The 15397-nt window shown below is 38.6% G+C and overlaps 1 protein-coding gene across 1 annotated transcript; it reads left to right on the top strand.

Moving 5' to 3' along the window:
- Positions 1 to 1417: 1417 nt before the first annotated feature.
- On the top strand, positions 1418 to 6604 carry ccnj (cyclin J). The gene is made up of 6 exons (XM_005933593.3): positions 1418 to 1657; positions 1912 to 2001; positions 2350 to 2560; positions 2653 to 2952; positions 5170 to 5329; positions 5618 to 6604. Exons 2-6 carry the CDS (start codon positions 1933 to 1935, stop codon positions 5940 to 5942), a joined length of 1065 nt encoding a protein of 354 aa, XP_005933655.1. The 5' UTR covers positions 1418 to 1657; positions 1912 to 1932; the 3' UTR covers positions 5943 to 6604.
- Positions 6605 to 15397: the final 8793 nt, after the last annotated feature.

Genomic DNA, 15397 nt, shown 5'->3' with positions numbered 1-15397 from the left:
TAATATAATATAATATAATATAATATAATATAATATAATATAATATAATATAATATAATAATTGAGAACAGAAAAAGTAAACCCATGTCAAACATTTATGAGAACACGAATAAGAAAAAAGTTAGTGACAAGAAGTGGGTGGGTTCTCAAACAACTTGTGAGCAACTGAAGCTACTGTGAATGACACAGGATACCACTGATGGACTTGTGACCTGGCAGTAAACAGTGGTGATGCTAGTGCCTGTAGGGGTCCTAGGCAAAAATTGACTTTATTCAAGTGTCTCTCCCTACTGTTCAGGCTAGACTAGCAGCATTAATTATTTCACATTATATTTAACCATCATTATGTTCATTATCTCCACTCACAACTCTCTTGCCGGTTTTCTCCACCTTCCCTTTTTTCTTCATTGTTTAACTACTCTTCATTTGTGAAGTGTCTTCTGCTGTTGTTGTTAGGGTAGTTTAACTTCTTCCCCTCTTTTATACCAGTACTTAAGTAGAGTTTTTGTGCCAAGACCTATCGTTCAGGAGAATACTGAACAGAGTGCTCATGCTCCAGCACCGATATAAATGGTAAAGAGTTGTGGTGACGTCACTGCTTGTGCACAACACAACCAATGTGCTGAGTATAATTGCAAACTTTCAGTGTCACCATGCTGTAGGGTAAACCAGACCCCGCTAGTATGGCCCACCAAGCAGTTACCTCTCTTGCCTTGTGACCAGCTTGCAGTGGGAGTCAGTGGAGTCACATCAGGCCCCCCTAAAGAGGTCAAGTCTCTTTGACTGTCTCTGCAATTTTGTTTTTGTTTGCTTTTAATTCAAGGGCACTGGTTGCCACTGCTGTAGGTTAAAGTTTGTCAGCACTTGGGGGACCTCTTCTGGTGTTGGGCCCCAAGCACCTGCCTTTTTTGGCTGTTGGCAAGCTGGACCAGCTGTCAGCTTCAAAGCAATGCATGATGAGCTAATCACTTCCCATGCATCTTTATTGTTTATCTGAAAATGTGGGCAGTACAAAAAATGAAACTGCTGGAAAACTGTTCTTTTACCAGCTTTCTGTGTTTGGCCCGTTTTAACATTTTACAATTTAATATATATATAGCCTATAGGAACTGCAATATTGGGATGTGGGCACAAATTAGATGTTGCCATTCCCATTCATTGATCATTGGCTGCAATAGGAAAGCAGCTAAGCTGACTTTGCAGTGATTGGATGTTGACAGTTGTTGCTTATCTGTAATTGGTTGCAACCTGTGCAGTACTTGTAAAGACAATGGAATGATGCTTTCAAGTGATAATCAAAAACAAAATCTCACAGGTAAACTGTGTTAAACAGCTAGATGTTGCACCAAAATGTTTTACAATGCACATCTTTCAATTGAAAACATCTGTTGCACTTTATCGGCTACTAGGTTGGTTGTAGTGTAGTGTAGTGGTTGTAATATTTCACCTCCAGTTTTCCCGGCTGTCTTTCGGTTGGTTGTTCACGAGGGGTCGCAACTTTTCGAACAGCACTTGAACGCACCAGTAGTGTTTGGACTCGTGTTGCCGACTCTCAGCAGCTACAACAATGAGTGCGAGCAGAGCTTGTTTGGCTAGTTTGAATTGAAGTTTTCTTCAGTGAAACTGCCCGTAATATTTCACTACATGTGCTCTCTGGGTGAGTCCCCGCTTCGGGTTAGACAGGAGTCGCGTTTCTTTTCACATTCGCACCTCAGAAAAAGAAGGGAAAAGCGCAGTGAGAGAAAGATGATTGACTTTACTGTTCCCACTTCTGATCCGCTATCGTGAAAAGTGACATGGCTGTGTGTTTGGAGATTTAGTGTCATTGTGCGGCTTTTTTTTTTTTCCTGTGCTCTTTCTGAGACACGTTTTAGTTAATTAACTGCCATTCCAATGTTTTGTCTTTGCCAGGTTTCCAAAGCACTATATTAAATGGAGCTGGAGGACCAATGGTGGAAAGGACAACTTGCTGCAGATATATACCAGGCGCTGCGATACAAAGTGAGTCACACCGGGTCATTTATGTGGTGGCTGCTAAAAATGATGCAAAAACTATGAGAAAGGTTACCTGTAGTGTCATCCTTCACATTCATCAGTAACTTCTTCTGTCGTGCTGTTTTACATTTTGATGTTGAAATAGCAGTGCAAAACTTTAAATAGTGAAATCTGAGTTACTTTTGAAAACGATATTGATTCCTTATTTTAATAGGCATGAACTTGTCTTTGCTCGCTTTAAATTGCTTGCTGCTTGAGTAATCTCATAGGACTACAGCAGAATAAACCTAAAGTCTAGTTCAGTTACAATGAAAGATGTGTCTTTTTGAAATCTCAAAACACGTTGTCCCATAGGAGCTCAAGTTACCTTCCTTCAAAGGTCAGTCCCCTCAGCTCAATTTGAGGCGATACTTCGCAGACCTCATAGCCATTGTCAGCAACCGCTTCAGGCTCTGTCCTACAGCCAGGCACCTGGCCGTCTACCTGCTGGACCTCTTCATGGACCGCTATGACGTCACGGTGCAGCAGCTTCACATGGTCTCGCTCTCGTGTCTTCTTCTGGCCAGTAAGTGTGCAGCTGACTTCACTTTTCAACACATCTAACTAGTAAGTGTCCACACTGGTGTGACAGATTGGGTGATTGTTCTTTGCTTACAGGTAAGTTTGAGGAAAGGGAGGACCGGGTGCCAAAGCTGGAAACACTAAACAACCTGGGTTGCATGAGCTCCATGAACCTGGTCCTGACCAAGCAGGGTTTACTGCATATGGAGCTGCTCCTGTTGGAAACTTTCCAGTGGAACCTGTACCTCCCTACGGCGGCCCATTTTACAGACTACTACCTCTCTATTGCGGTCCATGAGGGTGATCTGCATGATGGCTGGCCTATGACATGCCTGGAAAAGACTAAACTATACATGGCCAAATATGTGGATTACTTTCTTGAAGTTTCCTTGCAAGGTACCATGCATTTTGGATGTATTTGTGCAGTGCAGTCTTGCTTATCAGTATTATCAGTTTCTAGTGGAGCTGATAACGTTGATTTTCCAGTTATCAGAAGCTCCTCAGAGCCTATCCAGATAGCAAACAGTAGTTGAAACAGTTAAATCACTATTCGTCTGTCAACCTACATTAAATTGAATCAACGTTGATTATCAGTTTTGCACCGTCTGTTAATACTCAAACAGCACTGATCATCATTGCTGATGATCAGTGGGACGTCACTGGTATTTCAACTGATATTAAAGAACAAATTACTAATAATATTTTTGAAATATTGTATTGCAGAGGATGTTAGATTAAATATCTAACCTTAAACATTAGGGTTTAACATGTAAATACCAATGTATAACTTTACATCGTTTTAAAGCAAGAGTTTATTCTTCTTCTTTTTTTAGTGGAAGTTTAGTTTAAAGTCCTTTTTGGTGAATTCACTCCTACATTGTTTCATATGTAGGATTATATGGCTTCAGAACTGCCACAAATCTTTATGGCGCTTTCAACATGGTGCTGAAAACAATCCTCCAAGATTTTGGTTGTTGATATGTTGATATGATAGCATCACAGTGTTACTCCATGGTGCAAATCTCCTGTTCCACCACATTCCTAAGGTGTTCTAATTCACTTAGATCTGGTGACTGTGGAGGTCATATAAGTACCATAAATTCACCGGCGTGTCCAAGAAACCAGTTTGTTACGTGCTTTTGTTCCAGCTGGGAGCAGCCATAAAGGCATGGGTACAGTCAGCAACTGTACTCAGGTAGGCAAAACAATGCTAAATTAGTAATAAGGGCACCAAATTGCACCAAGAACATATCTGCAACACCATTAAATCACCACCGCAACAACAACTGAGTGTCATTAAACCAAGGGAATGTTTTCTCAGTCTTCGCCTTGGTTTCCTGTTCTCAGTTAGCAGGAGTGGCACCCGGTGGGGTCTTCTGCTGCTGTAGTCCATCTGTTTCCAGTTTCAATGTGTTTTGCATTCAGAGATGCTCTTCTGCATGCCTTCGTTGTATCAAGTGGTTATTTGAGTTACTGGTGCCTCTTAGAGATGGTCACATGTGAAAATCCCAGTACATCAGCATTTTCCAAAATATTCAGTGCAGTGTGTCTGGAACCAATTCCAACAATTACGCCACATCCCAAGCCACAACAGCTCAAAAACATTTACCACTGTTTACCACACCCCAACTCAGCACCTACACTGGACAAATGTGCAGTACTCCTAGCAGGCTTGGGCAAAAACACTTTGAGGTTTTATCAATATTTTAGCATGAATCTAAAATTTTTATAGCACTAAAATCTCAAACTTAAAGTTAACATTTTTTTTTTTTAATGTTGTCTTGTAACATTGAGGGAAAGTTAAATTAAATTATTTATCACAGGTTTGCTTTCTCATCTCTTTCCATATTACCTTTAAAAAAATTCCACTAACTGCTTTTTTAAAATAAAACATTTATACCTACACATTCAGAATAATAAGGAAATGTAAGTGGAAAATAACAGTGTCCACCCACAAAAGTTGATCTTTGAGTTTGCTTGGCCAGTTTTTTAAAGAGAAGATGTACTTTAATTGTCATTCATGACTAGCGAGAAAATAACTGTTCTTTGTGTTTATCCTTCTAAAATTAATTGAATCCTAAAATAATACAGTATAACAGCTGCAGTAATGGCAGTCTAAATTCTACTTTCTAAGGCTATCTAGCGTTATCAACAATTTAGCTAGTTTTATCTTATCTATCATAATTAGATTCTACATGCTAATTTAGATGATTTGAATAAGAAATTTACTTTATAGCATGTTGGTTCTATGTATATTTAAAATTTTCAGTCTGGCATTTTAAGTTATAAATGGGTTACTGAGAAATGCATTCAGTCCTAGCAATAGCTAAAGCTAGCAAATGTTGGCTATCGCAGTATTTAGCTTAGCACAGATATTTTAGGTCTTTATCTGTTTGTCTTTTGAAATGTCTGTGAAAGTAGCATCGATGCCCGATGGTTTAGCAAACTAGTGTAGTTCCTGTTAAGCCATAATGCAGCTACTGTAGCAGATCTCAGTTTTTAAATTCATTTTGGACATAATGTCTGTTTTCATGAAGAAAAAAATGTAAAAATGAGGATTGGGGTTTTTGGGGTGTTAAATCTGGGGTGCTTTTTTTTTTTTTTTCTCCTCAGATCATGTCTTTTTGTGTTTTGCACCTTCACTGGTGGCTGCTGCGTGTGTGGCCGCCTCACGCCTGATCCTTCACCTGTCACCTACATGGCCACCGCGACTGCAGCGCCTCACAGGCTACGCATGGGAGAACCTAATCCCGTGTACAGAGAAACTACTCATGTGCGTATCTAACAATAACCTTGCACAAAGTTGACTTGTATATGTGCTGAATATGAAAGTGAACGCTCAACACGGTTGATTAAAATGACTTGGGACAGTTAGGTGCTGCGTTTCAGGTTTGAGTGTTTTGACACTGATGCCTCACAATGGCACAGCAGAACAAAAGAAGCCAAAGCACAACAGAAGCACACACCTTACACATACAAGAGATTTACATCAGCACTCGGTGTGCAGCATTGACTCTTTTTGCTAATCAACAGTGCAACTCTTTGCCCCTTCTTTCCACAGTGCACATGACAGTGACGTCAAAGAGGCCAACAAGCAAAAGTGTCAGCAGCCCAACCAGCAGCAGCAGCAGGGTCAGACAGCTTACCACACCTCAGCTCAGTACCTCAACCGAACAAATGCGCAGTACCCCCAGCAAGCTCCACAGCCAGTCACAGCCCCTAACCACCTGCCTGCCTCCTACCTCAGCCACTCCACTGCCAACGGCCCCCAGAGCATCAACACCCAAACCATCTCCACGTCGCTGGACCCAAAGTCTAACATTCCCAACAGGGCATTCCAAGTCAGCATGCACTATACTTGCGCTGCTCCGTGCTTTGACAGATGATGGATTTCCAAGGTTTAGTCATTTTGGAAGAGGTAGAGTTAAGATACTGCCATCCATTTCACTGGATCAGAACAAGACGAAGAGGGAGGAAAAAAGAAAAAAAAAAAAATCTTGTTTTTAATTTGAAGAGTCTTGATGAGATTGGTGCAGCACTTTGAATCACAGTACACAATGTGCAATATGCCAAGTCTGCTGTAGTTTTCTTATTTGTTTTTCAAGATGGTTCAGGTAAGAATGTAGTCGTGAATTGCCTCTTGGCACAGTTTGCACCCTGTATCCACTGTCACTGTTACTGCGTTACAGACCAAAAGTCTCGTATTCAGTTAAGCCAAAGTATTTCAGAAATACTATATGTACAGTTACTTTGTGCCTTTGGCCATTGTGACTATTAGTATAAGTTAAAACTGCAGTAACAAAAGGGGATTGACATTGTTTTGTAGTTGACGTGAGAGTTAATGTTTCTGTAGCTTTGTGGGTTTTTTCCGCAAAAACTATTTTTGTTTGTTTGGATGAATGTCATTTGTAAGACAAGGAAATAATATACTCCCCTAGATGTCACAACGTACAGTATTAGCAGAGTAAATGTTCTCATGTGGATGGAGGACAGAGTGCATTCTACAATGACTGTTTTAAATAAAATATAAACCTGTGTTAAACTGTGATTCTAGTCCAGTGGATTTGTTGCAATATGTATCATTAAGTATAACTGCTGCTTGCATGACTGCAACTTACCGTCACTTCTGATTCTCTGATTTAACGTTCAACATGTGGTGTAGTAATCATCTAGGAAAAACTCATTTCTGACTTTGCTAGAAAAATATGACCAGCTTTATTCTTCAACACATTCTGAGTTGTCCTCGTGATTTCTTTTGGAATAGTTCTCCACACTTCTGGAAGGAGCTCTTCTTTGGGTGTTGGCTGCCTTTTATTCTGTTCTTTGTCTGCTATAATAATCTGGGCTCTAAGGAGGCCCATCAATGGTTGATGGTGTTGCATTGCTTTTATTGTATTGGCACTGTTTGGGGATCATTGTTGTACTAAAAATTGAAGCGGTTGGCAATCAGATGATTTCCAGATGGTACTGAATTAGATTATAATCTGATGGTACTTTTCTCCCCAACAGACTGGTTCAAATGCAGTCTGAAACCATGACACAGCTGCTACTATGTTTTACGGCTGTAGACACTCACTATTGTATCTCTCCTGACATCTTCTGTATGTATGACCCTAATTTGATTGGAAAATTTCAAATCTAGATTGATCACTCCATAAGTCTGTTTTGTATTTACACTGGTTCTCAGCGCAGTTCTTGTGTAATTTTGTATACCTTGGCATTTCTTAAGAAGAGAAACATGGTGACGGTTCTCCTGATGAAGCCTCTGATGAGGTTTCAGTGAGCAGTAGATGGATGAACAGAAGGTCCTGTGTCAGGTCCTGAAGAGATTGGAACAAATTTGTAACAGGTTTCAAGTAACAAAGTGCCTAAAATTATTTAAAACGGATTCTCTGCTAAGATGTCCGTAACAACAGAGGTTAATGAATAATTTATAGGTCATTGTCAAGTGGCTTTATCTTAATTGTACTGATTGTCCCTAGCAGCTGACTGCTCCATGCTAAATTTTAGTCATTCAGTCAGAAGAAATTTTTAACTTACACATAACCAATAGATTTAATAAGTGAAGCAGAATACAACCAAATAAATGTGTTAAAGTAAAAAATCAGTCTGACACCAAAACAATTGAAATTACTTAAGATGAGCAAAAAAACGGAGTTTAAAAATGGCTCGCTTAATGTAGTAAAAAGAGAATATTAAGTGACACTTGTGGCTCAGTATGAGCGCGCATACTGATGAAATGTCTGAGTGGGTGTTACATGTTGTGTAGGATCAAAATAATCAGTTAACGTGACAAGTGTGTTGCGATCCAATACAGAAATTTTCCATATTTAAATTTTGCAAAATCAGAGTCAGATCTATAACATCCCTGGTGCATGTGTGCCTTCCCTACTCCGTTGTCATTTGTTTAACATTTGTTTGTTTGACACAGCATCCTGGTGGCAGCTAAAAGGAAAAGACAAGCTGTGAATGAAAGCATTTGTTTTATGTCTACATCTGTTATGCTTACATTGTGTTTCACACCTTTTACAATATGTTGGATATGTACATTAAGGACATTTTTTGAAAAGACAACCCACAGTCTGCAGAGGGCAGTGTGTGCCACATTTCTTATGCTGCTTTTCTCTTCAGCTTTACATCTATTGTGTATTCTCTCTTGTGAGCTATAAAATCATCTTTATCAGACAGTTGACCGAGTAATATCCTAAACACGTCAGCCAGCTATTCAACTGAGTGTGCGTTAGACTGCCTCTAAAGTTATACAATTATGTGGTTAAAATGCAACTACAGTTGTTAAGCTCTAGACTTAAGACGTAAAACCACTCTCTTGTTGCTTACATAAACTCTAAACCAATTTGGTTTCCTTCCACTTCCACGTTTTTATTTATTAACTCCCGGGTCTTTAAAGAAAACCCTAATTTCAGCAAGTTCCTGTTATAAAACAATGTGGTCAAGCCTGACTGAAACAACGCTTCCAAATAAACCTCTGAAGCATGTCTTCCTGCCTGTCGTGATGTGGCAAACCTACAAAAATAGAATTTCCGAGCTAGGCTGTGGGCTGCAGAAAGCTTCCTGTGGAGGAGGACATAAAGTGACGTAGTCTTCTTGCTTTGTATATGTTGCTTCCTCTACTAATCTGTGCATGTAAGTTCACCAGAAGTTCACAACTCTGTTTTATCTTACTCCTTAGATTATATCCTCCCACATTTTGGCATAAAAGCTGCAACTAACTCACACACCTTTTTTCTTTTATGCGTTTGGTGCGTGGCCTTGTCATTTCAACAAAGGGCAGCAAAGGTTAGTTAAATGACCTATTGTACTTTTCTGTAGTAAAATTTCAAAACAGCAGTAGACATATCACCACTAATGAATTAACCAGACTAACAGGTACATGGTTTGTTTACATAAAGTCTTACATTGCCTGGTATTCTCCCAAATCTTTTTTAAATCAGTCTTTAAATCAGAAATTCTGGGATTGGAAGTTGTACATTGTGAAAGCAAATCTATCAACACTTTTGAAGTCTGAGATTTTGAGTTGAGCCTAAAAAAAGTCAGCAACCTCACTAGCAGGCATTAAACCAAAGACTCTTCCACTGGGCTTTGTTTATTTGTTCGGTCAGTCTGTCATTTTTGTCATTTTGGGTTTTTGTTTTTGTTTTTTAGGAACATATGTCATGGAAAAACAGAATAGAAATAGAAACAAGTTAAACAGTAAATGCAAAAAAAAGTATTTGTCTGCCTTCACAGTGACTATATGCTCTAATTCATTCCAAAGGTGTTCCATTGAATTGAGGTCTGGACTCTGTGCAGGCCAGTCACGTTCTTCCACACCAAACCATCTCATCCATATCTTTATGGACTTTGCTTTATGGACTGGTGTGCAGTCATGTTGGAACAGGAAGAGGGTCATCCTCAAACTGTTCCCATATAGTTGGGAGCATGAAATTGCTAACAAATCCAGACTCGTTCATTGGATTACCAGTGGAGTAGCCTGTTCCATCACTCCAGAGAACATGTGTCCACTGCCCTAGAGTCCAGTGGTGGCATGCTTTACACCACTGCACCCAAAGTTTGCATTGCTCTTGGTGATGTAAGGCTTAGATGCATGCTGCTTGACCAGTGAAGCCCATGAAGTTCTCTACGCACTGTTTTTGAGCTCATCTGAAGCTTACATGAAGCTTGGAGGTCTGTAGCGACTGACTCTGCAGCAAGTTAGCGACATCTGCACACTCTGCTCCTGGGCATCTGTTGACCCTGCTCTGAGATTTTACTTTGTCCACCACTTCATGGCTGACTTGCTGTCTTTCCCAATCACTTCACTTTGTTATAACACCACTAACAGTTGACTGTGAAATATTTAGTAGTGAGGAACTTTCACGAGTGGACTTGTTGTACATCCACACAGGAATTCACTAAGCAGCTGAGAGTGACCCATTCTTTCACAAATACTCGCAGAAGCAGTCTGCATCACTAGGTGCTTGATTTCATACATCTGTGAACATGGAAGTGATTGAAACACCGGGATTCAATAATTTGGATAGTGAAGAAATAATGTGCATAAAAAGAGTCTTTTACAGCAGAGTTTTATCTGCATAAGAAGGGCTTCATCCTTCTACATGTTATACTACTGCCTACTGCATGTTGCATATACTTACCGGCCACTTTATTAGGTACATTTTGCTACCAGGTTGGACTCTCTTTTTGCTTTCAGAACTGCCTTAATTTTACATAGATTCATAGATTGATCCAACTACATGATGGAATCATTCCTCAGGGATTTTGATGCGTATTGATATAACACTATCACACAGATTTCTCAGCTGCATATGCATGATGCAAATCTCCCTCTCTACTGGATTGCAACAGGGTGTCTATGGAGCAACCAGCAGCTTGTTGGCCCGGTAGATCCATGTTTTTATTTCTTTTTATGTCAAATCTGACCCAACCATCTAAATGTTGCACCACAAATTAAAACCTGAAAACAACATTTTCTCCAGTCTTGTACAATCTTGGTTAGCCCATGTGTAGTCTCAGTTTCCTGTTCTTAGCTGAAAAGATTAGCAACCAGTGTGGTTTTCTGCTGCATAGCGCATCTGCTACAAAGTTCATGTTGTGCATTCAAAGATGCTTTTCAACATATCCTGATTTTAACAAGTGAGAATTCGAGTTACTATTGCGTTCCTGTCAGCTTGAAGCAGTCTGGCCATTCCTAAGATCTAGTATCAAAGAGCCAGAGACCCCAGAGAGCTGCAGGTCACTTGATATTTTCTCTTTTCAGATCTTTCTCTGTAAACCCTGAGATGGCTTCAACAACTATGCCACGTTTAAAGTCGTGTAAATTACCATTTGAATTTAACCAGGTTGTCTCAACCACATCCACATGACTAATTCTAATTAGATATTTGTATTAACAAGCAGCTAAACAGGTGTACCTGATGAAGCAGCCAGTGAGTGTATGACATGTGTAATATACTGCAATCTGATAAAGTAAGTGGCTACTTCCTTAACTACACTACAAGGATAATAAGAGTGTATTATAAACAGAAACACCACTGTGATTTCACAACCCCATGCTGCAAAAGCCTCCTGTCCTTGACTGGATTTCAGAAAGAATCACAAGGAAACATATTTTATAGTAATCCAACAGGAAAGCAGCCCCCACAGTTTCAGTACTGAGAGTTCAGGACAAACATTTTTCAGATGGGTGTTGTTCATGTGTGATAACACACACACCTGATCTTGCTGGGTGCCGCACAACAGCACAGAATAACTCTTTCAGAATGGAGGTGAGACTAATGTCTAACTGGTTTTGACCAAAACAGTAGAAGTCTGTGGTTAGAAAATTGGTTAGCAAACAGGAAGAAGTTAGAAAAATAGACAAACCAAAATAAAGAGCAAGCTCCTCTCAGAATCAAGTCATTCTTTAGCTGTGAAGTTGTATCTGCTCCCTCAGGGTAGGCAGACAAAAGTTCTTGTTTCTCCACGTCTCTGTTCACAAGACAGCAGTAAAGGGAGATGAGTGTGAGGACTGCTTACTCCCAGGCGCACGTTGCAACACATTGCTGTGATTCATGTTGTTTGGCTGAAAACTGAGTTTTAAATTTGGAAAGACAATCGCAACGACTAAAGGAGTTTAACAAGAAAGATTTGTCATTTAAACTGAAATGAGCCCAAATGCGTTCACACAGCACAAACAAATCCTAGTCCTAGAGGGAGAAGAAGCTAGTAGATTTTAATTTACTTGTCAAGTCACATAGTTATCAGTATGTAACTGGCCTTAAATCAGATTACATTTCAGGTAATGTGATTAATTATCTGACTGTAATCAACAGAGAAGAAAACAGTCAAGTGTCACCAATGAAACAACAAGTAAAAAAGTTTTTTCTAAAGCTATTTTCATAATGTTTTCAAGGATTTTATTTTTGTCTTCAGTTTGACTTTTCTCTTTCATAGCAACTTCTTTCAAAAGTGTTGCCACCTCCTCATCGTTTTTATTTCAAGCCACTTGTATTTCTGAAGGTCACACTTTATTTCGCCGTGCCATGTTTCATGAGTTTTCTTGTCACCAACCTCTCACCTTTCTAGCTGTTCAAAAGTCTCCTGTATATGACTGTTTACAGCCTGTGCTTTAAACAATCAAACCACCGGGGCCAAATTTAGCCAGTTCCTGCAAACTTCAGCAACAATGATGCCAGGGGAGTCCAGCTGCTGCTTTAACTACACAAAGACACAGAAAATAACATGTCTTTTGATTTACTTAGCTTAACAACATAGAGCACCTGTCACAGTTGACTGTTTGTGAGAATCGTTATTCACCTTAGACTCTATATAACATTTTTATGTAGCTGCTATGACATTGTCAACTGGTTTTGGACTTTTATTGAAACCATAAAATGTGTTTTTTATCACCTGAAGCTATGATGATGCTAGAAACCTTGGTTAACAACATAAATCCAGATGCTGTACTAGTGCAACAGGCCAACTGTATCAACTGCACACAGTCTAATAGAATAACTAATACCAGAAACTAAAAGTGATGTCAGATAGAGCATTTGAAATGGCTATTAGAGGATTAGAAGAACTTATTGGCACTTCAGCATCAGCTTCATTTGTAGTCCTTGAGGTTATCACTTGACTTCACAGTCAAAGAATGACTCATGGTTGCGACATGAAACATGAGACTGTCAGCAGCTGGTTAATTAAGTGCTATCTTGGCTTGAGGCATTCCTCAGAAAGATACAGTACTGTGAAGATTTAAAGGACCAATAGGGAGTAGCTTACACTGCTGAGAATGGATCTTATCGGTGCACTTTTAGGTCCACCCACATCTGAATGGTATAGTGTGAAAGTGACTCCTTGTCTCCATGTGCTAGCCAAAAGCAAAACTCAAACAAGCAAAGTGGATACTGGCAAGAAGGCATTAAAGAGATCCTGAACTGTCATTCAGTATCCCTGTACCAGGCATTTTGTATCAAAAATGTCAGTAGTTTTATCTCAAAATGTTTGTGTTAGTCCATTATTTTTATAAAAAGTAATGTAAAAGTAAAGTAATAACTGTTAATTATTTCTGTCAGTGTCTGAGCGGCACAGACATGCCTGGTTAAGTTATTTCATTTTGCTTATTATCTTTAATTATACTACTTCATATTGTGATAATAAATACATATGTATATTGTTTATTTTCCCCGCAAGCTACATAGTCAGGCTAAAGAGAAACTTGTTCAGTTTTAAAGACAACTAAAATTCATCTGTAAACCTTGGTTGTGACGTTTACATGGAATGTCATAATGTTGGTATGGCCAGTAAAAATGACCATTATTACTGGTCAATAATTCACAGTCCCAATTGTAATACACATTGTACCCTACTGGATTCACATCCAGGCTGTCAGTTACCCACAGGGTCATTATTTAACCTCAAACTGCTGCCTCTGTTGTAATTAATTTATATTATTCTGTATACAACACAGTAATGATTGCCAACATCCACAAAACATTTTGAAATTGAAGTTTAACCTAAGGTTTAGCAGTACTTGCTGTAGGGTCTGTGCAGGCCTGATGATCGTCCAAAAAGTCTTCGACTTTACTTGAATGAATTGTTGTTTGTTTAGCTGTTTCTCTGTGATATTTAAGGACTTTATTTCTAATTCTTCATATTGCATTTAGTGGCAACTCAAACAAAATTCTGTGGCGGTCAGAAAATTTGATGATCTTTAAGCTACATGAGTGATATGGGTTGAGTATGACTTATACAACAAACGGCAAATATAACACCAAATTCGTGGGAGGATGATAAGATGAATATAATACATACTAAAATCAAACGAGTTGGGCTATATAATAAATCTTTAAAAAAAAAAAAGATGTTAATAATCTCTGTGATGATCATGCAAACTTCTGTTCAGATAGGCCAAACTGTTAAGGAGGAGATGCGGTGCATGTATACATATATTCTATGATTGATCAATATATTTATAATCGATCTTTAAGATATTGCTTCAAAAAAAATGCCAATAACCCCGAGGGGTTTCAAGATGGTTGTCAAGTGACAAGGTGCTAACATTAGCATGCTAACATTAGCTTTCTAATTGTTGATGAGATGGAGCGTGCTAAATTAGTTCTATGATACAGTAAAAAAGATTTTTAGTTGGGTAAAATCATTCTGTTAGAGTTTCAAAGCTCAGTGTGAGACAGAGTGTTAAGCCTTCAAATGGCTCTGCTGTTTCTATAATCCAGTGTCACCTAGCTAGCTAAGCATTACAAACGCTCACACTGTACTGAGCTAACACGTATTCAGTAAATTTGATGTAATATTGTTAAAAGCGTGGTTTAGTTTTAATGAGAGTCCACTTACAGATTAAACAGGGATCACATTGGGACATTACACACAAACAAAGAGGAAAAATAAAAAAAACAGTTACATTTTAATGCTCAACAGCAACTGATCCTCCTCAAGATTTATGAGCTCATACACTTTACACACACTGAGGGATAAAAAAGTGAAGCTCTAAGAAATATATTCTCTATCATATTGCATGTTTAGTTTATGTATTTGCCACAACTGCATTCAAAAGACAGTACAGATAGTACAAATACATACATATCATCGAGATCTTAGCAGTCAATTGAAAAGAGATGTGGGCTCCTGATATGTTGCACTGTGACTGTGGCTGTAGAATGTTTGTAGCTGTGATCTGAGAACTGTCAGCCCTATATTTATGATCGCTTCATTTCAAATAACTGCAGGTATTTCTGCAGAAAATCCACTTCAGGCATGGATGAAGTAACTCTCTTGTGATATTATTTTTTCAGACAAATATTGTTTCACACATTTTTACATTAGTTTTCCAATTCTTTGTCTAAAAAGTGTTCCTATTCTTTTTTAAACCTGTTAAAAAAGCCTAACTATAGATGTGTTGTTGTGCAATCAGTGAAATCAACTGCACTTGATATCCAGAACAGACGGGAGGATGGTGACAGTAAATGTTCAGGTTTCAGTAAACTAAATCAAGAGAATATGTTCACTAATTTAATTATGTTGTGGAGAAAAAATACAAGATTAAACGTATTTGAATTAAAATGACTTTTATAATCCTCTCTAAACCTATATAAGTGGGATTTGGTGTAATCTAAATGTGAGCACAGATTGCATTCCAAATCGCACTGCCCTGTGCTTATTTTAGATATTGCATAACAATGTTTCATAACAAAAAAAAAAATCTGAAAAAAGACAGGATATTCATTATGTGATAAAAAATCATTTCAGGTTCAAATCACTGAATTGAAATAATTTCAAAGGCCTGAGTTCTTTACAATACTATCTATAATACTATCCATGACAC

This window comes from Haplochromis burtoni, unplaced genomic scaffold (genome assembly GCF_018398535.1).
Source record: "Haplochromis burtoni strain Fernald_Lab_line unplaced genomic scaffold, NCSU_Asbu1 Contig_170, whole genome shotgun sequence".
NCBI classification, from domain to species: domain Eukaryota; kingdom Metazoa; phylum Chordata; class Actinopteri; order Cichliformes; family Cichlidae; genus Haplochromis; species Haplochromis burtoni.
Note: the sequence above shows the minus strand (reverse complement) of the source record. Positions and strands in the feature narration are given on the sequence as shown.

Bases quoted from the DNA above. Each gene is read 5' to 3' on its own strand.
- ccnj (XM_005933593.3), top strand. From the start codon at position 1,933: ATGGAGCTGGAGGACCAATGGTGGAAAGGACAACTTGCTGCAGATATA. The intron at 2,002-2,349 runs GTGAGTCACACC...GTTGTCCCATAG, and splicing joins ACCAGGCGCTGCGATACAAA to GAGCTCAAGTTACCTTCCTT. The intron at 2,953-5,169 runs GTACCATGCATT...TTTTCTCCTCAG, and splicing joins TCTTGAAGTTTCCTTGCAAG to ATCATGTCTTTTTGTGTTTT.